Here is a 25,639-nt window from a genome sequence, read left to right as displayed (position 1 = left end):
TGTACACCTGAAACTAATAAAACACTGTATGTTAATTATATGTTAATTATACTGCAGTAAAAATAAAAGAATGATAAAATATTAAAGATAAGAAAAAATATCTATCAAGAACTCTTGTGGGTGCCTGAGTGGCACCATTGGTTAAGCATCTGACTCTTGGTTTCAGCTCAGGTCATGATCTCAGAATTAGCAGTGCAGAGTCTGCTTGGGATTCTGTCTCTTCCTCTCTGTCTGCCCCTCCCCCACTAGTGCTGTCTCTGTCTCTCTCAAAGTCAATTTAAAAAAAAAACCTTACAACTCAATTAAAAAGAATCAAATATCCCAGTTTTAAGAATTGGCATTGGGGCGCCTGGGTGGCTCAGTCGGTGGAGCATCTGAGTTCGGCTCAGGTCATGTTCTCATGGTTTGTGGGTTCAAGCCCTGTGTTAGGCTCTGTGCTGTCCGCTCAGAGCCTGGAGCCTGCTTTGGATTCTGTGTCTCCCTTTCTCTGCCTCTCCCTTACTCATGTTCTGTTTCTTTCTGTCTCAATAGTAAAAAAACATTAAAAAATTAAAAAATAACTGGCCAAGAATTTGAATGGATATTTCTCCAAATTGTGCCAGATGGAAAATAAGCATGAAAATATGCTTAACACCATTTGGCATCAGGGAAACGCAAATCAAAACCACCATGCGATACCACCTTACACTCACTAGGATGGCTATACTCAGAAAGGTAATGACAAGTACTGGGGAGGATGCAGAGAAATTGGAACGCTTGTACACTACTGATGGGAATGTAAAATGGTGTTACTGCTTTGTAAAACAGTTTGGAAATTTTTCCTCAAAAGATTAAACATAGAAAATATGTGACCCAGAAATTTTACTCCTAAATGTGTGTGTATGTATATACATGTGTGTATATGTGCATATAAATATGTATATATGTATGTATATGTGTGTATATATATATATATCCAAGAGAAATGAAAATACATCCACACAGAAACTTGTATACATATATTCATAACAGCATTATTCATAATAGTGAAAAGTAGAAACCCAAATGTCTCAGCTGATGAATATATGGATAAATAAATGTGATTTTTTTTTTGGTAAGGGATGTTATTTGGTAATTTAAAAAATACTGTTACTTGCTACAACACCTTGAAAAATATTATCCTCAGTGAAAAAGGCCGTTCACAAAAGACCAGTTATTATATGATTTCTATTATATGAGATATCTAGAAAAGACAAATGCTCCTTGAGCTAGTCCTAACTTTACCCTTCAATGGTGGGGGGGGTAGTTAACACATTAAATTAAAAAACAAAGCATATTAGCAAAATTGTTCATCATACTCTGATGAAGACTATGATGACTAGTAATAGTTCATCTTTATTTCATACCTTATAGATCTTTTCAGTGACTACTTTTTGAAAAGCATTTGGGGCATCTGGGTGGCTCAGTTGATTAAGCGTCCGACTTCAGTTCAGGTCATGATCTCACGGTTTGTGGGTTTGAGCCCCATGTCAGGCTCTGTGTTGACAGCTCAGAGCCTGAAACCTGCTTTGGATTCTCTGTCTCCCTCTTTCCTTGCCCCTCCCCTGCTCATGCTCCCTTTCTCTCTCTCTCTCTCTCTCTCTCTCTCTCTCAAAAATAAGTAAACATTTAAAAAATGTTCTTAATAACTGACTCTCAGTGTTTCCTTAAGTATGACCATGAAAATACCAATGAAAAATCAGGGTGGAGGCAATGATATGCTTAAACCAGGCATTGTTGGATAGCCTTCATTTTATTTTTATTTTATTTTATTTTTTAATGTTTAATTTTGAGAGAGAGAGCATGCATACACAAGAGGGGGAGGGGCAGAGACAGAGACACACAGAATCTGAAGCAGGCTCCAGGTTCCGAGCTGTCAGTTCAGAGACAGAAAGAGGGCCGGAACCCACAAACCATGAGATCATGACCTGAGCCAGAGTTAGGCATTCAACTGACTGAGCCACCCAGGCATCCTGAGGTAGTCTCCATTTTTAATTTCCAGCTTGGGTTAACTTTTTGAAAGGAGGAAGATGATAGAATAGTGTAGAGAACAGCAACTAGTGGAAGAAGGAAGAGTTAGAGGTCTTGCACCAAATAATTTCCAGTTCCTCAGGGCAATATGATTAACATTAAAGTCGGGGTACCTGAGTGTCTCAGTTGGTTAAACAACAGACTTTGGCTCAGGTTATGATCTCATGGTTCATGAATTAGAGCCCCGAGGTTGGGCTCTGTGCTGACAGCTCACAGCCTGGAGCCTACTCTAGATTCTGTGTTGCCCTCTCTGCCCCTTCCCCACTCATGTGCTCACTCTCTCTCTCTCTCTCTTTCTGTCAAAAATAAACATTTAAAAAGTTTGTTAAAAAACATTGAATTCAAATAGCCAAGGATTAAAATAGTCATAGTGTCCCTAGATCTGGAAAATGTTAGCCCATCGTTTTCTAAATGACAACATGGAAGCCAAGAAAGGTTTAAGTGATTCCAAGGATGTAGAAAAAACCAAGATGGAATACAGGGTGTTACAGTTCAATTTTAAATTTTATATAGTTAATGTTTTGTTTTATTTTCACACAAACAATATGGTTTGCGTTACGTTAAAAAAACAAAAAATATTAAACAACCAAATTTATAATATATAAAAGAAAACGCTTTTGTTTTTCCTTCATCACTTTCTTGGAGCAAATTCTTTCTTTTTAAAATGTTTATTAATTTTGAGAGGGAGGCAGTGCACGTAAGCGAGCATGAATGGGGCAGAGAAAGAGAGGGAAAGAGAAAATCCCAAGCAGGCTACAAGCTATCAGTATACAGCCCGACACAGTTTAAACCCACAAGCTGTGCATGACCTGAGCCAAAATCGAGTCAGAGGCTTAACTGACTTAGCCACCCAGTCACCCCATTGGAGCAAATTGTTAACCACATTCCCCACCTGAGTCAGTTTCCTTATATAAGGTAAATTAAATAATGTATGAAAAATGTGGTTCTAAACTTTGCACAGTAGAATCACCTGGGTAGCGTTTGAGTGCCCAAAGCTCAGGCCACAGTGCAGATATAATATGACTCTGGAATTATTTTTTAAAGTTTCCCAAATAATTATAATATGTAGCCAAGATTGAGAGCTACTGAAGTTCTTTCAAGGCATATACTCATTTGATCTCAGATATTCTGACTTCAGACTTTTTGGAGTTGTTGGGGCAATTCTAATTAGTGGGTATTGGCCTGAAATAAACTAGATCACTTGGTTCTGATATTTCTGCTAATTGAGTACTATGTATGAGTAGGGTAGAATAACCCTGGTGAGAAGAGAGTCTGGGATATGGTGGGAGAAGCACTGAATTTGAAGTTCAAAGACCAGGCTCTAGTCATTATCCTGTGACAGTCTTAGTCTATAATTTCAGTCAAGTCACAATACCACTGCTATGTTTCAGGTTTTTCCTTTGAGAGTTGGGGGGAGTTGAACTGATTATTCTGAAAATTCCTTTCTAGCTTTTAAACTTCAAGTTTGTGAGTCAGTGGAGGTGGGAGAAATACAGTTGATGGATTTGTATGCCTTAAGAATAAGTGACCAAGGGCATCCAGGACAGTGATAAGAGCATTGCTGGAGGAGCCAGCTGTGGGATGGGATGGGAGTGGATGGGGAGGAACAGACTGGGAGGACAGCAGAGCCTGGAGAAAAGGGAATGGGATGGGGAAATACTGGGAAGCCAGTGTAGGAGACTGGCCAAAGGGAATATTGTTGAAGGTGGCGACAGTGGCTCAGCACCTGGTAACACTGTGGTCCAGTTTCTTAACCTTAGTGTCAAATGACTCGGAAATGTGGTCAGAGGAGCTCTCCTCAAAACTAGGAGATAGAAAGCAGAGGCTATTTTTGTTGTTGGATGTCTGAGATTGGCTAAGAGTAGAAATATACTTGCTGCTAAGTGTTTACGAGGGTAGTAGGTATCTGGCTTTTTTTTTAAATACATAATGCATGCACATGGTTCAGAAATCAAAACATTATAAAAAAGATATACCGTGAAAAGTCTTGATTCCACCCTCAGCTCCCAGGATTTATTTATACCCCTCTCCCCATAACTTTTTTTTTGTTTGTTTTTTGTTTTTTGTTTTTTATTTATTTCCCCCATAACTTTTTTAATAAAAAAAAACTTTACAGAAAAGTTGAAAGAATAATACAGTGATAATAGTTTGCTATATTTACATTATCTGCCTACCTACCTATCTTTGCTGAATACTTTGAAAATAAGTTGCAGACATTATGAGTATTTCATCTCTAAATACTTTAGCATGCATCTCCTAAGAATAAGGGCATTTGCTATATAATCACAAATAATATTACCACACCCAAGAATGCTTTTTAAAATGCCCTAATATCTTCTGTTAATTCACATTCCATTTTTCCTGACTGTCTAACAATAATTTTACAGATGTTTTCTTCAAAGTGGGTCTAAGTAACATTCATGCATTGCATTTGGTGGTCATATTTCTTAAGTCATTTAATTGAGAATGTTGTACCCAGATTTTAATATCGCCCCCAAAAACCAGAGACCGCCAGGGAGGCCGAAGCATGCATGCAAAAGCAAAGGGCTTTATTACGAATTTAGGCCCGGCCAGCCTAAACTCGGGCTCACAGACTTCAACAACACACTGGATACATGTGGAGCGAGCCCCGAACATGGCGGGGCAGGGCCTTTTATGAGTCTGGGAAGGGGGAGTTACAGGAAATTGTGACACAGGTACAGGGGTCCAATCAATATAGCATCACATCATTGACAGTAACTTTAACCAATTACAGAGTGGACCCAGAACCCTCAGGTAGGGCGTGACTAGTCTTAACCTCCATCTTTAGGCCCGCCCCCAGAAATGTTAATGGTGTTAGCTGGCCTTCAAGGTCAGAGGGGAAACCTGAATCAGACCTGCATCCTTACAAGAACTGTGTCTTCCCCCATCTCTTCCCTTAAGATTTTGGATTTTGGGGGTGCCTGGGTGGCCCAGTCGGTTAAGCGTCCAACTTCGGCTCAGGTCATGATCGCACAGTCTGGTTCGGATTCTGTGTCTCCCAATCTCTCTGCCCCTCCCCTGCTTGCTCTTTGTCTCTGTTTCTCAAAATAAAATAAAGACATAAAAAAACTTAAAAAAAAAAGATTTTGGGTTTTGAAGAGACCAGATCAATTTGGTTGTAGCAAGCCACACATTTTAGATCTGATTCTTTCTTCATGGAATCAAATACTTCTTCGTGTATTTGTACTTGTTGCTCTATCTCCTGAATTTCCTATAAAGGAGAAATTAGGTTTAAAGACTTGTTTAGACCTAGGTTAGGCATTTTTGGTAATCATCATCATAGATGATGACTGGTTTTTCAGGTAAAATCACATCAGAAGTCATAAATAAAGGTCTCACTGCAATTGTTACTGGATTTGATCACCAGGTTAAGCTGGTGAATGTCATATCTTTCCATTGTAAAGATAACTTGTTTTCTCTTTGCAATTCGGAGGTAATCTGTGTAATAATCCGTTTGCACCATGAGAATCTTCTGTTCTTCAATAGTTTTCACCAGATGATTTTTAGTATCCTTTGATCATCTTGCCGGAATCACTTACTTCATTGGAGGTTACACAATGGTGATTTCAAAAATTCTTTCCTTCTGCATTTATTAACTAGCATTCTAATGTAAAAGAGGGCTTTCCCTCTTTACAAAGGATGAATGCTTCTTAAAAGACAAAGTAAATTTCTTGCTTCATTCTTTTTCTTTAATTATCAATCTTTGGAGTAAGGAATTGATGTCATAATTACTCCTAATGGTGACTTTCTGAGCAATTGTTTTACTCTCTGAGCTATTATGTATTTATGGGTTCTTATCTATTCATGGTATTATAATCCATTTAGTCATTAATTCTTTTTGATACTTAAGTTGTCCCAAATTTGCCAGTGAAAACCCCTTAAACTGGCTTCTGGGTCCTTGTGACTTGCTCCCTATTGGTCTGAGTGCTTTCTTGCCTTCTGGTACAATGTGATTTTTTTTTTCCTTAAGTTTGCCTTGAAGCTAACAATTTTTACTTTTTTTTTAATTTCCTTCTAGGGATTTTTTTGTTTGTTTTTGTTTGTTTTTTGTCAGAGGGAATGTGAGTAGGGAAGAGGCAGAGAGAGAAGAAGAAGAAGAAAGAGAGAGAGAGAGAGAGAGAGAGAGAGAGAGAGAGAGTTTCCCAAGTAGGCTCCACGTTGACTGTGTGTAGCCCAATGCAGAGCTGTCTCGTGAACTGTGAGATCATGATCTGAGCCAAAATCAAGAGTCAGTTGCTTAACTGACTGAGCCACTCAGGCACCCCTAGATTATTTTATTTTATTTTTAATACAGATGTATATAAAATATTTTTCTACTCTTTTCCCACAAAAAGTATCATGCTGTAGTATGCTTGTATGTAGCATGTTTTATTCCTTGTTTTTCTTCTCTCAACAGTATATCTTGGAGATCATTCCATATCAGTGCATAGAAAGCATCCATATTCTTGCTGCCTTTCCTTTTTATTAGATGTACTATAATTTAATCAGTCTCTGTTGAAGGACGTTTTGGTCGTTTCCCATCTTGCTATTGCAAAAACAGTGCTTTTATTGAATAACCTTGTATATATGGCATCTAGTCAGGGAGCAGGAGTATCTGTAGGATCTCTGTAGTCAAATACTCTACCACTGAGCTATACCCCCTCTTATGGGGTCACCAACCAGAAGTGAGATTGCTGGGTTAATGCTATATATAATTGTGATTTTGAGGGTGCCTGGGTGGCTCAGTCAGTTAAGCCTCTGACTTCGGCTCAGGTCAGATCTCATGTTTGTGAGTTCGAGCCCCGCATCAGGCTCTGTGCTGACAGCTAGCTCAGAGCCTGGAGCCTGCTTCTGGTTCTGTGTTTCCTTCTCTCTCTCTGCCCCTCCCCCTCTCATGCTCTGTCTCTCTTTGTATCAAAATAAATAAAACATTTAAAAAAGTTTTTATAATTGTGATTTTGATAGATAATGCCTAATTGCTGATGTTAGACTACTACTAGCAATGAATGAGAGTGTCTATTTTCCTATAGCCTTGCTAATAGATTGCATTATTTGTTTATTTATAGTTTATTGTCAAGTTGCTTTCCATATAACACCCAGTCCTCTTCCCCACAATGGTCTCCCATCTGTTTATATGCCAGTACTACACAGTTTTCATTACTGAGGCATTATGTTTTGATATCTGGTAGGACTTGTCCCTTTCACTACTCCTATTTTTCAGAGATTTTTTTGTTTTTTGTTTTGCTTTTTTTTTTACTCTTTTGGTTTCCATATGAACTATAAAGTCAGCTTTTCCATTTTAAAAAAGAAGTTAGAATTTTTTTTTAATGTTTTGTTTTATTTTTGAGAGAGAACAAAAGCAGAGGAAGGGCAGAGAGAGAGAGAGAGAGACACAGAATCTGAAGCATATCCCAGGCTCTGATAGAGCCTGACACAGGGCTTGAACCCACGAACCACGAGATCAAGACCTGAGCCGAAGTTGGACGCTTAACTGACTGAACCACCCAGACACCCCAAGAAATTAGAATATTTTAATGGGATTGTTAGATTCTAAATCAGGGAGAATTGATATTTGTGAGTCTTTTTTCCTCTCTCTCTCTTATTTTATTTTTTTTGAGAGAGAGAGAGAGCATGAGCTGGGAGGGGCACAGAGAGAGAGAATGTTAAACAGGTTTCACACTCAGCCTGGAACCCAATATAGGGTTTGATCTCACAGCCATGAGATCCTGACCTAGCTGAAATAAGAGTCAGATACTTAACAGACTGAGCCACCCAGCCACCCTGTGAGTCTTTTGTTCATCTTTTTTGTATTTGGATCCTTCATTAATGTTTTAAAAATTTCATCTGGTAGCTCTACATTTTCTTTTTAGTTCAGTCCTAAATATTTTGCCTTTCTTGTTGCAGTTATAAATTAGACTTTCCCCCCACATATTGATGATTGATTGCCTGTGTAATAAAGCTGTTGTTTTCTGTATATTTTGTACCATTCTACCTTGCTGAATCTTCTTATTTTTGGTATTTTCTTGGTTGATTTTCCAAGATGTGCAAAAATACAATTATATCATCCACTGATAGTGATAGTTTTACATTCTTCTTTACAATTTTTACTACAGTTAGTCTTATTTAATGTCACTGACTTTATATACCTCTGGTATAATGTTTAATAATACATAATAGATATCTGCCTTCTTCCTAGCTTTTCCCCATTAAGTAAGCTGCTGACTTGAGGACTAAAAACATATATTTTGTCATGTTAAGGAAGTGTTTGTATATTCGTATTTGATTTTTTTGAAAAATCTTAAATTTTGTCAAATGACTTTTAATATCTATAGAGATGATCATATGGCTTTTCCCCTTAGTTTCTTCCTAGTGAGCCTTGCTTGTATTCCTAGGCCAAACTCTATTTAGTTATGATGCATTCTTCTTCATCTAATGTACTGTTGTATTCTATTTAAAGTTTGATTTAGAATCTTGCATCTATAGCTTTCTGCCTGCAGTGTGTATTAGCTTTTGATATTCATGCTATATTTGTGTCATAAAAAGATTTGGGAAGTTTGCTTTCTTTTTGTGTGTTCTAGAACAGTTTCGGATCATTAGACTTATCTGCTCCCTAAAGGGTTAATGTTTCCATTAAATTTGTGTGTGTTGCTTTTGGAGGGCATTGCCATATTTATATAGATAGAGCAAAAAAGCTTGAACAAACCAGTCTCTATGGTCCCTTTAATTTCAGTTGTTTCTGTGGCTATTTCCTTCTTATTTCTTATTTTATATATTTGGACTTTCTCCCTTTACTAGATTAACTAGTGGTTTAACTATTTTATTGGTGTTTCTCCCAGTGTACCAATTTTTGGATTTATTTATTAATTCTGTTTTTCTGGGGGTCTTTTGTTTTTAGAGAGAGCACAAGCAGGGGAGGGTCAGAGTGAGAGGGAACAGCTCAAGCAGGCTCCACACTCAGCACAGAGCCCCCCGTGGGGCTGGATCTCTTGACCGTGAGATCATCATCTGAGCAGAAATCAAGAGTCAAATGCTTAACCAACTGAACCACCCAAGCGCCCCTGTTTTTCTGTTTTATTTTTTATTAATTTCTCCTTTTATCTGTATTAATTCCTTTATTTTGATTTCTTTCAGTTCACCTTACTGGTTTTTCCTGACTTTTTGAGTCAGACATTTAATTCCTTTCTTTTCTTTTTTGTACTTTTCACTTTCTTTTTTTCTTTTTCCTGATGTAGGTATTTATGGCTGTGAATTTTCTTCTTCATTGGTTTGGCTGTATTCTTTAGGTTCTAATATATAGCATTTTCCTTATTTTGGCATCCTCTAGAAATTTTGCAATATTGATTTCTTTTTTTGACCCAAGTCCAAGGGTTTTATTGTTGTTTTAGGGTGAAAAGGTCTTTGTTTCTTGACTTTATTTTAAATGTATAATTTCAGTACATTGTTATCCGAGTATTATTCTGCTGTTACTTTTTGGATTTATAGAGCTTTTTTAAAATTCCAGTATAGAGTGTTGTATCATTTCAAGTGTACAGTGTAGGGGTTTTCAACAATTCCATGTATTAGTGTTAATCGGGGTAAGTGTCCCATTCACCATAGAGATTTTCTTTATGGCCTTTTAAAAAAAAGGTATATATTTTTAAGAGCGAGAGCATATGGTCTGGGGAGGGGCAGAGAAAGAGACAAAGAATCCCAAGCAGGCTTGCCACTGTCAATGCAAAACCTGACATGGGGCTCACACGCACAAACCAAACTGTGAGATCATGATCTGAGCCCAAATGAAGAATCGGATGCTTAACCAATTGAACCACCCAGGCACCCCTCTTTAGGGCCTTTCTTAAGGTCATTTTTTGTTAATGTTCCATGGAGATTTGAAAAAACAGCTTTGTCTTAAATTTAAAAATAAGTAAGCATAAAATACCAAAGAGGTGAAAAATCTATATACTGAAAACTATAGAAAGCTTATGAAGAAAATTGAAGTAGACACCAAAAAAATGGAAAAATATTCCATGCCCCTAGATAGAAAGAATAAATATTGTTAAAATGTCAATACTACCCAAAGCAATCTACATATTCAATGCAATACCTAACAAAATAACACTAGCATTCTTCACAGAGATAGAACAAACAATCCTTAAAATTTGTATGGAACCTGAAAAGATCCTGAATAGCCAAAGCAATCTTGACAAAGAAAGCCAAAGAAAACCAGACTTCAAGCTGTGTTACAAAACTGTAATCATCAAGATAATATGGCATAAAAACAGACATTCAGATTAACGGAACAGCACGGAGAACCCATAAGTGGACCCACAAACATGGCCAACCAATCTTTGACAAAGCAGGAAAGAATATTCAATGGAACAAAGACAGTCTCTTCAGCAAGTGGTGCTAAGAAAACAGGACAGAGACATGCAGAAAAATGAACCTGGACCACTTTCTTACACCATACACAAAAATAAACTCAAAATGGATGAAAGACCTAAATGTAAGACAGGAAGCCATTAAAATACTCGAGGAGAAAGCAGGCAAAAACCTCTTTGACCTTGGCCATAGCAACTTCTTACTCAACGCATCTCCTGGGGCAAGGGAAACAGAAGCAAAAATGAACCATTGCTTCTGCACAGCAAAGGAAACAATCAGCAAGACTAAAAGGCAACCAGTGGAATGGGAGAAGATATTTGCAAATGACATATCAGATAAAGGGTTAGTATCCCAAATTTATTAAGAACTTATCAAGTTCAACACCCAAAAAACAAACAGTCCAGTGAAGAAATGGGCAAAAGATGTGAATAGACACTTCTCCAAAGAAGACATCCAGATGGCCAATAGACACGTGAAAAAATGCTGAACATCACTCATCAGGGAAATATAAATCAAAACCATAATGAGATACAACCCCACATCTGTCGGAATGGCTAACATTAACAACTTAGGCAACAACAGATGTTGGTGAGGATGCAGAGAAAGAAGATCTTTTTTGCACTGCTGGTGGGAATGCAAACTGTTATAGCCACTCTGGAAAACAGTATGGCGGTTCCTCAAAAAATTAGAAATAGAACTACCCTACGACCCAGCAGTTGCACTACTAGGTATTTATCCAAGGGATACAGGAGTGCTGATTTGAGGGGGCACATGCACCCCAATATTTATAGCAGTGCTGTCAACAATAGCCAAAGTATGGAAAGAGCCCAAATGTCCGACAGTTGAAAGGATAAAGAAGATGTGTATATGTATATATGTAATGGAGTATTACTTGGCATTTGAAAAGAATGAAATCTTGCCATTTGCAACTATATGGATGGAACTAGAGAGTATTATGCTAAGCGAAATTAGAGAAAGACAAATATCATATGATTTCATTCATATGAAGACTTTAAGACACAGAACAGATGAACATAAAGGGAAGGAAGCAAAAATAATATAAAAACAGGGAGGGGGACAAAACATAAGAGACTCTTAAATATGGAGAACAAACAGAGGGTTATGGAGGGGTCATGGGGGGTGGTGGGCTAAATGGGTAAAGGGCATTAAGGAATCTGCTCCTGGGGCCCCTGAGTGGCTCAGTCAGTTAAGCATCTGGCTTCGGCTCAGGTCTCTTCGTGGGTTCAAGCCCCACCTTGGGCTCTGTGCTGACAGCTAGCTCAGAGGCTGGAGCCTGTGTTAGGATTCTGTGTCTCCTTCTCTGATCCTCCCCTGTTCACACTGTCTCTCTGTCTCTCAAAAATAATTTAAAGAAACAAACAAAAAAAAGGAATCTACTCCTGAAGTCATCTTGTACTATATGCTAACTTGGATGTATATTAAAAAAAATGAAGTAAAAAAATTAAGGAGCATAGTTTTTTTCTCTAATCTTTTATTAATATCTAGTATATCTATTAATTTAAAAATTTGAAATTATAAAATCAATATTTGGCAATAATGTAAAACCATAACAGCTAGGTTAAAGATATTATAGACTGATACTGTCTTATTAGAGTGGGAATTTTTTTCCAAAGCATGCTGAAATTATGCACTTTCCATACAAAATTTCTATGTGTACCATAAAGAATACTTATAAAAACTGAAAATAAGATGAAAATGAAAAATAAAACAAAATTACATATCAAATAGGAAAAAAAGCTTAACTCTATATGAAGTTTTTTATTTAAAACAAATTTTTTAGTGTTTATTCATTTTTGAGAGAGATTGAACACAGGTGGGTGAGAGTCAGAGAGAGAGAGGGAGACACAGAATCCAAACCAGGCACCAGGCTCTGAGCTGTTGCACAGAGCCTGATATGGGGTTCAAACCCACAAACAGTGAGATCATGACCTGAGCTGAAGTCAGATGCTTAACCAACTGAGCCACCCAGGTGCCCCATATACTTTATGAAGTTTAAAATGAATTTTAAAATTATGTTAGAACAAGTGGGTCTTGTATTTAGTGTGTATACAAAGTATTTTGGTTTTGGCACCAAGTATCTGCGAACAGTATCGCATGATGATAATTCATTTTAATTTGACAGATTTAAAAATGGAGGTAAAGGGAGGAGGTTTCTAAGGCTTAGGGTCCCAGTTTCATAATTCCTAAGTGATGGCGTTATATGTCCTGGAGTTTGCTTCTATCCTCTTTGAAATGCTTGTTGAATAGTGGCTTAATCTCAGAAAAAAAGATATTCTTTGTAGACTTAACGAAAACTCTATTTTAACATTCTCTGAAGATGTCTAAGTTGACTTAGTAACTTGTGATATTTGCATTGGCTTCTGTTATAAAGATGTCACCTCTGAAATTTCTAATTTCTATATGATAGTGTAACTTTCTCTCTCTCTCTCTCTTTCCTTTTTAGAATTTTTATTTGGCTGCTGCCTTTTGAAATACAGGCCCTAAAAATGCCAGCTTGTTTGGACTTAGAAGATGACCGGGGTAAATGATAAAAAATAAAGACATTTTGGTGAGTGATATCTTTCATTAAAGAGTGGTTAAGGATCAGCTTAATTCCAAACAATGGAACGACTCTACCAAAGTTACATAGCAAATTAAAAAACTGTTTCCTTTATCATCTAGCATTTTGTCAAAGGTGAAGGTGATCCTTCAGCCAGTTATAGAAGACATCAGCATATTTAATGAAGCCCAAAAGTCACTAAGTTTGAGTGCCTTCTGTTCCTTTGGGGTTGAGACCTTGATCTATTTTTTCTTTCTCTTAGAGAGTCCACACACCTCCTAGGAGGCACATCATAACATTTAAGTGCATTTCAAATATCTGGTCTATTCCAGCACTATACCAAACCCAGCATAGTTCACTCACACCTAACATTGTACTAGTCAGTGATGTGAGTCGTAGAAATGGAAAATTGGTGACTGGGCCTTATGCAGATACAGTGTGTTTCATTTGGCCTACAGGATATTTTCCAAAAATGTAAACCTATTTTAAAATATGGTGATTTCACTGAATATACAGATTTTACTCTTTTCTTAAAATTCAGAACATCTGCCCAACTCCTCCCATTCTTCTAAAAAGAAAGTAATATGCTGGAGCAGAGTATAGTAGCTTCTTATCATGGATGGAGTGTGTGAGTTTCTTATTGCCCAAATCATTCATACAGTGTGTGTAAATACACTTAATATCTAGTGTTCTCTTATTTTATCTGCCTGACCCCTATAAGTATGTGAGTTTGTGATTTCTGATGCAGATCATAGTGTCTTGTCTTTTGTTCAAATGGTAGCCAAGCTAATGATCTGAATAACCTGTGACAGTCTTCTACCCATTATTCAGCTACCTGCACCAGTCCTTTCTGCTCATATATAAATGTAAATCTGGTGCATATTAGCTGGGTATATTTATAATATTTATGATATGTAAGTTTATATATTTATAAATAATATAAAATTTATACACATTTATAATATACAACACATTTATAAGTTTATAAATATGTATAAACTTATATATTTATAAATACATATGTTTAAGTATATTTATTTATTTTTAATCCTACTGTGATTTGGAAAATGTTCATAAGTAAGCTTCTAAACCTTCCAATGTCTGTTAAGTTTTACCTTGGAGCAGCACTATGTTGCTGGTATGCTTGCCTTTTTCTTCCTTTTTTTTTTTTTTTTTTAACTTTTTATTATGAACAATTTCAAACACTTTGTAAAATTCTATTATGAACAAAAGTATAATGATCACTTGTATACCCATCACCTATATTTAACCATTATTAATATTTTGCCATATTTGCCTAATCTATTTTTTCCCTCAATTGTTTTATGTTTATTATTATTTTTTAATGTTTATTTTTGAGAGACAGAGACAAAGCATGAGTGAGGGAGGAGCAGAGAGAGAGGGAGACACAGAATCTGAAGCAGGCTCCAGGCTCTGAGCTGTCAGCATAGAGCCAGACTCAGGGCTTAAATTCACAAACAGTGAGATCATGACCTGAGCCAAAGTTGGACCTTAACTGACTGAGCCACCCAGGCACCCTTTCTCTCAATTATTTTAAAGTAACGTATAAGCATCCTGATGTTTTACCCATGAATGTTTCAGTATGCATCTCTTAAACAGTAAGAACATTGTTCTGTATAACCCTAACACCATTGGTATCACAAACTAACAAAGTTAGTGGTAGTTCGCTAATTATCCTAAAAATGTGCTTTTTTTCCAAACCAAGACCTAACAAAGGACCATACGCTGCATTTGATTTTTATTTATTTTTAAAAATTTTTTATGTTTTTTATTTATTTTTGAGAGACAGAGAGTGAGAGCGTAAGCAGGGGAGGGTCAGAGAGAGAGAGGGAGAGACAGAATCCGAAATAGGCTCCAGGCTCTGAGCTGGCTGTCAGCACAGAGCCCAACGCAGGGCTCGAACCCAAGAACTGTGGGATTATGACCTGAGCCAAATCTGGATGCTTAAGCGACTGAGCCACCCAGGCGCCCCTGCATTTGATTTTTAAAAAGTATTTTTAAAGTCCTTTTATTGTAGAGTAGTTTCACTCATCTCTTTCTTCCTTCATGACAACTGACTTACTGAAGAGGCCAACCCAGTTATGCTATAGAAATCCTACACTCTAGATTTGTCTGAATGTTTCCTTATGAAGTTATTTAAGTTCTACCTCTGTATCCTGTGTAAAGACTTATTATATTCAAGCTAAACATTTTTGGCAAGAATATTTCATAGATAATACTTTGCGGTTATATTATACATAATTTCTGGGGTTTTTGTCCTATTAGTGATGCTCAGTTTGGTCATTATGTTTAGGTTGTGACAGCCAGAGCCTTCCACTGTGAAGAAGCAAATCTGTGGGATGATACTTTGACATCATGTGAATATTCAGTTGTCTGTCAAATTTTCACATAATATTTTATCCTTATTAATGATCCTCTTTTGAATTATTTTACCAGGGAATCACAGAATTGTGATTTTTCTAATGATATCATTCTTTTTAAATTTAAGTTGGCATTCTTCTTAAAAAAGAGCTTTCTTTCATCACCTGGAGCTATTTGGCTATCCTGAAATACTACCTTGAAATGATTTAGTTTGGACATCTACTTCATTTTTTTTTAATTTGTTTTAAATATTTTATTAATTTTTGATACAGGAGAGACAGAGCATGAGAGGGGGAGGGTCAGAGAGAGAAGGAGACACAGAACCGGAAGCAGGCTCCAGGCTCTGAGCTAGCTGTCAGCACAGAGCCTGACGCGGGGCTCGAACCCACGAATGTGAGATCTGACCTGAGCCGAAGTCGGAGGCTTAACCGACTGAGCAACCCAGGCACCCCTGGACATCTACTTCAAAAGTAGAATAATATGCTTCCTTTTAAAATTCTCCTGGATGTCACATTTATTCTTAGCTTCTTTATAAAAGATCAAAAGAGCCCCACTTGGAAGTGAAACCAACCAGGGCGCCTGGGTGGCTCAGTCAGTTAAGTGTCCAACTTCAGCTCAGATAATGATCTCAGGGTTTGTGCGTTCGAGCCCCACTTTGGGCTCTTTGCTGACAGCTCAGAAACTGGAGCCTGTTTCAGATTCTGTGTCTCCCTCTCTCTGCCCCTCCCCCACTCGTGCTCTGTTTCTGTCTCAATAATAAATAAACATAAAAAAGTTTTTAAAAAGTGAAACCAACAGATAATCTGGAAGTTTATTATGTGGCGAGTGGCAAATTAACTGGTGGTTAATCTTAACAACCCCAGAGAGATAGCGCATGTTCTCTTGTGATGACCAGAAATGAGCAAGTGAGTCTCAAGCTGGTCATCTGTAATGTTTTCTCTCTCCAAAAGCAGTCACTAAAGTGCATTTTACTCAAAAGTTAGTAAATTATTTTGATAATAAATCCTTCGTTAAAGACTAGATTTTAAGTGGATATTATGTCAATGAAGCTACTTTAAAAAGTTTCTGGAAGGAAGGCCAGCAATTTTTCATACTGACTTTTAATTTCTTCATTTTTTAAGCACCTGTGTAGTGCCATAGTACTTTTAAACCAGTAATTCCTGAATTTGGATTCGCTGATTTGTTGTGTCTGCCAAGAGATGGTTTTCCAAATCCAGGTTTGCCAACCTTCCTGACATGACCAATGACCCCCTTAGAAGATAGATTTTTAGTTGATCTCCTTCTTTCTAGTTAAAGATTTCTTTTGGATAACATTTCTTAAATTTTAAATTCTTTTCTTGGGGCGCCTGGGTGGCTCAGTCGGTTGAGCGTCCGACTCGGCTCAGGTCATGATCTCACAGTTCGTGGGTTCGAGCCTCGCGTCAGGTTCTGTGCAGACAGCTCAGAGCCTGGAGCTGCATCGGATTCTGTGTCTGCCTCTCCCTCTGCCCCTCCCCCATTCATGCTCTGTCTCTCTGTCTCTCTCTTGCAAAAATAAATAAACATTAAGAAAAGTAAAATATAAAATAAAAAAAGGTCATGAGACTATTTAAAAAAAAAAATTCTTGTAGTTCTTACAACTGTGGAGTAGCTACTAAATAGCGCCAGTACTTCAGGCAGTCTCAGCAATTAGTCTTTTTCCTGATGAGTAACAGTTTTTAAGCCCTGAAATCCTTTTTGGTTTTGTTTATGTATCTGTAAGGTTCTTTAAAATCTGTAACGAGCAGATGGCAGTTGACTAAAGGAATGGTATTTATAAGGGATGTTCTGAATGCTGTTGTTTCTTAACCACCAAGTCACACTATTCCTTTGTAACAGTCATAGTACTAGAAAAGGATATAATTGCCAGACTGAAAGTGCTTTACTAAAACATTAAGTTTTCTTATTTTTTTCATGTTTCTTAAAAACAGAGGAATTTTTCCCCATAAGATTGTTTAAATTGGTTTTGGGAAAGTCTTTGTTCTTGAAGTTTAATTGACTTTAAAAAAGAAAAAAAAAAAGTTACACAATTTTTAAAAGTTGATACATCTTTTTCCATTTATACTGGTAATATAACTTATTACAGCATATTTAGCTCTGCATGTCCCTAATGACTTATAGCATATTTGGAAAATAGGAAAACGAAAATCCATCTTTAAAAAAAACACACATAGTTGTAATTATATAAGGAATGTTTTTAAATTAAAAGAGTTTTATGAGGTTCTTATGTTTCTGTGTCATTCTGGCATAACACAGATGCTAAAAAATTAATGTTCACTCACTTTCTCACTTTTGGGTTAAGAATGTGATCTTCAGTCCCAAAGCTAATGGAGAAAATGGCCACATGGTGTGATCTTTAATACATGTACTCTTTGGTAGACAACCTAACTGAAAATAGCAGATCATGTGACTTCTCTAGATCTAAAAGTTGAAAAGTAATTTAGTTCTATCCTGGACACAGTTCTTTTTTTATATAAACATGTGTTAATTACTTATTTTTCTTTCCTAAAAGTATTTTAAAATGTTTTTTGTTTTGTTGCTGAATTATTATTTTTAGCCATACCACTATTATTAACTCTAAAGTTATTTTGTTTTATTTATTTTTTAAAGTTTACTTTTGAAAGAGAGAGAAAGTGCGAGTGCAGGCAAGCGGGGGAGGGGGAGAGAGAGAGAGAGGGAAACACAGAATCTGAAGCAGACTCCAAGGTCTGTGCTGTCAGCGCAGAGCCTGATGCAGGGCTCGAACCCACGAATCATGAGATCATGACCAGGGCTGAAGTCAGATGCTTAACTGACTGAGCCACCCAGGTGCCCCTAAAGTTTTTTTTTTAATTTTTTTATGTTTATTTATTTTTGAGGGGAAGAGAGAGAGAGAGCACGAGCAAGGGAGGGACAGAGAGAGAGGGAGACAGTATCAGAAGCAAGCTCCAGGTTCTGAGCTGTCAGCACAGAGCTGGACACGGGGCTCCAATTAAACAGACTGTGAGATCATGACCTGAGCCAAAGTAGGACATCCAAACGACTAAGCCACCCAGGCACCCCACATAAGTTATTTTAAAGGGTCCTAAAGACTTTAGGATTTTAGGTAATCCTCCAGATATTTTTAGTTGGTCAAGGTGTGCTTTGCAGGTTAGAGAAAGAGAATGGGTTTAAAAACCTTGGTTTCTCTGAAACTTTTGTCAGAACAGGAATAAGGGGAGCATTGGGGAGCTCCCTTGCTCTGTGGGGGTCAAAGGCGTATATTAATTAATTTTCAAAATATAACTTGTTTTATTTTCTTGTGATTGCATGTTTCCTCTTCCCCATATTCTAGGTAGCCTGACATAATAGACATAAACATTATAATATAATAAAAAGAACTTTATTTAAAACTGGTGAATTTTTATTTCAAGTCTTTTTAGGAACCAACTGTTATAGAATATCTTAGTTTATCCTCTCTGTAATTTCTTAATTTTTATACTGTGCTTTCTTATTACTTGGCACATAAAATATAGTTTTTACAGACCAATGGATTATACATTGTTGATTGTATAATTATACATTGTAATGCCCTTTCTGTATCTTCTTTTTTCAAAGGTTTTCTTATTCTCCATTTGGCATATGCTACTGGAATAATATTCACCATGGTTTTGGATGACCTTCCAAACTTAGAAGACATCTATACTTCCTTGTGCTCATCATCAGTGGAAGACTCAGAGATGGATTTTGATTCTGGACTAGAAGATGATGACACAAAAAGTGATAGTATTTTGGAGGATTCCACAATCTTTGTGGCCTTCAAAGGAAATATAGGTGATAAAGACTTCAAATGGAAATTGGACACAATATTGGAGAATGTGCCCAATTTGTTACACATGGGTAATTTTGCTTTAATTATTATTTTTTTCTTCTTGTTACTTTTTTGTGCGTGTGAGGGAGAGAGTGAGCACATGCCAGTAGGGCAGGGGCAGAGAGAGAGTGAGAAAGAGTATCTTAAGCAGGATCAGTGTGGGGCTCAGTCTCACTACTGTGAGATCATGACCTGAGCCAAAATCAAGAGTCAGATGCTTAATATACTGAGCCACCCCAGTGCCCCTCTTCTTCTTACTCTTTTTTAAAAGTGTTTGCTCTTCTGTGATTATCTTGAGTTTTACAAAGTAAAACTTTGCCATACTGGATTGAAAGGCTGATTTTAAGTGTAGAATTGGAATTTTAGAATTTTTTTTATTGAGGTATAGTGGACATATAACATCTTAGTTTCAAGTGTACAACTTACCATTCCATATTTGTATATATTGTGAAATGATCCACTCACCACAATCTAGTTAAAATCTGTCACCATATATAGCTACAGTTTTGTTGTGATGAGAACTTTTTTTAATGTTTTTATTTATTTTTGAGAGAGTGTAAACAGGGGAGGGGCAGAGAGCGAAGGGGACAGAGGATCTGAAGCAGGCTCTGCGCTAACAGCAGAGAGCTCAGTGATGGTCTTGAACTCACAAACCATGAGTTCATGACCTGAGCCAAAATCCAAGGCTTAACCAACTGAGCCACCCAGATGCTCCTGTGATGAGAACTTTTAAGATACACTGTCTTAGCAACTTGCAAATATGCAATAGAGTATTACTAACCTTGGTTACTATGCTGTACATTACATCCCTGTGAGAATAACTGGAACTTTGTATCTTTTACTCATTTCAGCCCCCCTCCCCCTCTTCATGCCCTGTTCCCTGTCAGCTACCAGTCTGTTTTCCTATAGCTATAAGCTTGGTGTTTTTGGTTTTGTTTTGTTTTGTGTTTTAAGATTCCACATGTCCATGAAATCATATAGTATTTGTCTTCCTCTATCTACTTATTTCATTTTAGCATAGTGCTCTCAAGGTCCATCCATATTTGTCTTATTTATGGCTGAATAATACTTCATTTTCTATATATATTTTGTTCATTCATACATCTGTGGACACTTAGGTAGTTTGCATGCTGTTGTTCTTATAAATAATGCCACAGTGAACATGGGGGTGCAGGTATCTTTTTGAGTTAGTGTTTTCATTTTCAGATAAACATTCAGAAGTGGAATTGCTAGATCATAGAGTAGTTTTATTTTTAATTTTTGAGGAATCTCCGTATGTTGTCTGCAGTGGCTCCATTCTCTACATCCTTGCCAACACTTGTTATTTTTTTGTTTTGTTAATAATAGCCAGCAGCCTCCAAGCTCTCAGCACAGAGTCCGATGCAGGGTTCGAACTCCTGCTCCGTGATATTGTGACCTAAGCTGAAGTCAGACACTTAACCGACTGAGCCACCCAGGTGCCCCAGTAATAGCCATTCTAACAGGTGTGAGGTGATATCTCATTGTAGTTTTGATTTGAAATCCCCCTAATGATTAGTGATGTTGAGCGCCTTTTATGTACCTATTGTCCATCCAAATGTCTTCTTTGGTGAAAAGTCTATTCAGATCTCCTGCCCATTTTTTAATTGGGATTGTTTGGATTTTTATAATCAAGTTGTATGAGTTCTTTGTATATTTTAGATATTAATTGCTTATCATATATATTATTTGCAAATATTTTAAAACATTCAATATGTTGCCTTTTCATTTTGTTGATGGTTTCCTTTGCTGTGCTGTGCAAAAGCTTTTTAGTTTGATATAGTTCCACTTGTTTGTTTTTGTTGACTTTGCTTTTTGTGTCACATTGAACAAAATCATTGCCAAGACCAATGCCAAAGAGCTTACCATCTATGTTTTTTTCTAGGAGTTTTATGGTTTCAGGTCTTACATCAAGTCTTTATTCCATTTTGAGTTAACTTTTGTGTATGGTGTAAGATAGTAATCCAGTTTCATTCCTTTGCATATGGCTATCTAGTTTTCCCAGCATCGTTTATTGAAGAGACTGTCCTTTCCCCATTGTGTATTGTTGGCTCCTTTGTTGTAAATTAATTGACCATATGTGTGCGGGTTTGTTTCTGGTCTCTCTGTTCTGTTCCATTGATCTATGTGTTTGTTTTTATGCCAAAACCATACTGTTATGATTATTATAGGCTTGTAATATAGCTTGAAATCAGAGAGCTAGAAATTTTTTAAATGTTTATTTGTTCTGAAAGAAAGAGAGTGTGTGCACATGAGCAGGGGAAGGGCAGAGAGAGAGGGAGAAAGAGAATCCCAAGCTGACAGCAGAGAGCCCCAGTATGGGGCTTGAACTCACGAACCATGAGATCATGACCTGAGCTAAAATCAAAAGTCAGATGCTTTAACCAACCGAGCCCCCTAGGTGCCCTAGAATTATTATTTTTTTTAATAGAAATGCTATTGTTTCTTTTAAGTACATGGAGAAACTGAACATAATAAGGTATTGCTTAACATAGTAATCCTTAAATTGTCTTCTCTAGTAGGTAGGAGTAATTCTCAAGACCCAATTTTACTTATTGTTTTTAACTCTCTGGTCTTGAGTTTCCTTACATATAAAATGAAGAGGTTAGACTGGGTCTTAAAAGGCCACTTAAACTTAGAAAAATCTTACTTCATGGTTCTACTTAAAATGTACTTGAACTTTGTCTTCTTAAATTTTATTTTTTTTAATGTTTTAATGTTTGTTTATTTTTGAGAGAGAGACAGAAGGCAAGACAGGGAAGGGCAGAGAGAGGGAAACAGAATCCGAAGCAGGCTCCAGGCTCTGAGTTGTCAGCACAGAGCCCAATGTGGGGCTCAAACCCGCAAACCATGAGATCATGACCTGAGCTGAAGTTGGACATTTAACCAGGTGCCCCTTATCTTCTTAGGCAGCCTGTTGGATCCTGCCTGCAACCACTTGTTATGGCTCTACTTTAGTTTTGTTTGTTTGTTTTGATATTTGAATTTCATTGCCAGTGCTTTAAAAATTGAAATATTTTACATACAAATATAGATTTTTGGATTTAGCTCTAAAAATAGAAAGATCTGATAACATTAAATTCTCTCCTTGTTCCAGGCAGTGCTGAGGAGCGGCTTCTGTTGAGGGTAGGCCTCATCTCAGACAGTTCCCATCTGGCCTCTTCATACACTTAGATTACCTGTCTAGGTCTTGTGGGCATTTGTGTTTTTGAAACTTGGTTTAGATGTTCTACATCCTTTTTGGTTAGCACAGTTATCAAATCTCATCTAGTGCAAAGCCTAGATCTTATCCTTTTATCACAAATACTGATATAATAAAGTATTGATTAGTTTTCTTGGGATTGTTTTTTTTTTTTTTTTTTTTAATTTGAGATTTGATGTCCAGAGAGAAGCTGTCATTTTCTCAGGGGCTTTTTTTTTTTTAAATACCACGTAAAGAATAGTACTAGAGAATTTTATGTGTTAAAGTTGCAGTTATCACCAGCCATTGTCATTATAATCTTGTTCACAGTATATTACAAGAGTCTTTCCATGTTAGAGCAGCATACATGAAATTAAATTTTTATAGTCCTAATATATCATATTACACAGGGATAAGAGTGTCAGTGAGCACGAAAGTGTTCATTGCTCTTATAATTACCCCCATTTTTTCTTGTTTTAGATTGCTGAATCAGGGGTGCCTGGCTGGCTCAGTTGGTAGAACATGCAACTCTTAATCTCCAAGTCATGAGTTCAACCCCTACTTTGGGTGTGGAACTTACATTAAAAAATAAAATAAATAAAACAAAACACAGATGGATGGATAGATAGTGGAATCAGTTTATTTATGGTTTTCAAATAAATTACCAAACCCAGATTAATGGTGTTATTAGATTGTATTCTTGGTCCACAAGTATTTTAAGTCAAATCTCAAGTATGATGGAAGTTAAAAAAACTTTTGATAAAATGGACAAGGATTTTTCTGCAACCATATCATAAATAGATAATACCATAAGCAAATTTGATGTATGTATAGACTTTGAATGAGATTCTAGTACTTTAAAAATAATTGTTTTAACATTTATGCATTTTTGATGGGACGCCTGGGTGGCTCAGTCAGTTGAAAGTCTGATTTTGGCTCAGGTCATGATCTTGCGGTTCTTGAGTTTGAGCCCCGCGTTGGGCTCTGTGCTGATAGCTCAGAGCCTGGAGTTTGCTTCTGATTCTGTGTCTCCTTCTTTTCTGTGTCCCTCCCTCACTCATGCTCTACCTCTCTCTCTAAAAACTAAATAATAAAATTTTTTTTTAAAGTAAAAAAAAAACCAATCATTTTTGAGAATGAGATAGAATACAAGTGGGGGAGTTGGAGAGAGAGAGAGGGAGACACAGAATCCAAAGTAGGCTCTGTGCTGACCGCTCAGAGCCTGACATAGGAATCGACCCCACGAGTGGTGAGATCATGACCTGAGCCAAAGTTGGACACTTAACTGACTGAGCTACCCAGGTGCCCCTCTAGTACTCTTTGGATTGGGCGTATATACTCTGTGGAACCAGGATCCCTTGCTCTCTACCTTTTACTATTTGGAGGCATTAGTGTCATGGAAAGGAAATTGACCTGAGAATCAGAGCTGGATTTTAATCCCATCTCTGGTGCTGCCAGGTGACTGCAGGATTCTAGGCAAATCACTTAGCCTTTCTTGGCCTCAGGTTCCTTACCTGTAAAACAGACTTGGACTAAATATTGCCTAGTCTTTTCTAAATTTCTATGACTGTGTTATCTTACTGCTCTTAGCAAGTGGTCTTTTTTTTCCACGTTAGAACAAGTGAACTCCATGTCTGGATAAATTAACTTCCAATGTGTAGTGGTTTTGGAGGGAGAAGGGGCTTTAGGCAACACGTAGGCACATGGCTCTATCTATAGATATATCTGATTTTGGTTTTTTTGGGTTTTTTTTAATTTTTTTAAAAATGTTTTATTTATTTTTGATACAGAGACAGACAGAGCACGAGATGGGGAGGGGCAGAGAGAGAAGGAGACACAGAACTGGAAGCAGGCTCCAGGCTCTAGCTGTCAGCACAGAGCCTGACACGGGGCTCGAACCCACAAACGTGAGATCTGACCTGAGCGGAAGTCAGAGCCTTAACCGACTGAGCCACCCAGGCGCCCCTAGATATATCTGATTTTGACAACAAAATGCTTATGAACCATTTTCTTGATATTGAAATGCATAAATAAAGGATACCAAAGACTTATTTTAACCAAGTTCATAACAAAAGGGAAAATTATTTTGCCTGGGGTTATTGAAAAGAATTTTTTTATGAGCTATCTGAGCCTGGGATTTGTTTTTCATCTGTAAAACACAATTACAAACAACATTTTAACCTCCTCAATTAGTTAACTTCTGTATCTTCTTTTAAAAACATGTCCTGAAGTTTGCACTGACTTTTCAGGCTTGCTGAAATGCAGTGTTTTCACATCCTAATTGAAGTTTTATTGTCAAAATATATTGTTTTTCCCTTCAGTTTGGTGTGCTTAAGTGAAAATTATACTCTTATTTAAATCAGGAAAAAATTTTAAAATCAAAGACAAAAAAGTCTCCTCTTTAAATTGAAGCGTTTATAGGATATTGGAAGAAATGTCTTCTTCCTGACCTTGTGAATATCTTGTACAGAGACACTCATTATTTATTTGTTTGTTTATTTGTTTATTTTTAAGTAGGCTCCATGCCCAGCATGGGGCTTGAACTCATGACCCTGAGATCATGACCTGAGCTGAGATGAAGAGTTGGAAGCTTAACCAACTGAGCCACTCAGGTGCCCCAATACTCATTAATATTTAAATAGGAGTATGAACTGTCATAGTCTGCATCCTGTATTTTTTTATTTATAGAATTTCAGTGAAATTTGAGACTTTGATGCCAGTTCACATACATTGAATGTAATCTAGAAGTAGACCTTAGCTTATACATTTAAAGTTCTCTCTCTCAAGAGGTGCCTGTGTGGCTCAGTCGGTTAAGACTCTGACTTTGGCTCAGTTCATGATCTCATGGTTCGTGGGTTTGAGCCCCACATCTGGCTCTGTGCTGACAGATCAGAGCCTGGAGCCTGCTTCGGATTCTGTGTCTCCCTCTAATTCTGCCCCTTCCCGCCTCTTTCTCTCCCTCAAAAAAACAAAACAAAAACCTTCCCTCTCTCTTCTTCTGTCTTATATTTCTTACTCCATCTTACTGCTTTCCATTTATTTAGTGCATGTGTGTATATCAGGGCCTGTGCTAGGTTTTTGGCATATATTTTCTCATTTAGTACTCACAATCTCATGAAATAGCTTTTTCATGGTTTTAAAGAAGAGAAAGGTAAGTTTCAGAAAGGTTGAATAATTTGTCATGGGCACTCAGGTGCTAAGTGGTAAAATGCCAAAGACTCAGTTCTCACAGGTACCCCAAGCC

At 37.1% G+C, this 25,639-nt stretch overlaps 1 protein-coding gene across 5 annotated transcripts in view; it reads left to right on the top strand.

The window, feature by feature from the left end:
• The window catches only part of NCOA6 (nuclear receptor coactivator 6), an 89,531-nt gene that overhangs the window by 13,252 nt on the left and 50,640 nt on the right, over positions 1 to 25,639 (top strand). For all 5 annotated transcript variants that reach the window (XM_029915825.1, XM_029915824.1, XM_029915826.1 and 2 more), the window contains exons 2-3: positions 12,872 to 12,976; positions 18,944 to 19,225. In XM_029915825.1, the coding sequence (XP_029771685.1) occupies positions 18,991 to 19,225 (235 nt within the window). In that variant the 5' untranslated portion in view covers positions 12,872 to 12,976; positions 18,944 to 18,990. The remainder of the gene's footprint in view (positions 1 to 12,871; positions 12,977 to 18,943; positions 19,226 to 25,639) is intronic.

Source organism: Suricata suricatta, chromosome 12, assembly GCF_006229205.1.
Source record: "Suricata suricatta isolate VVHF042 chromosome 12, meerkat_22Aug2017_6uvM2_HiC, whole genome shotgun sequence".
Taxonomy (NCBI): domain Eukaryota; kingdom Metazoa; phylum Chordata; class Mammalia; order Carnivora; family Herpestidae; genus Suricata; species Suricata suricatta.
This window is presented reverse-complemented; position numbering and strand designations above follow the sequence as displayed.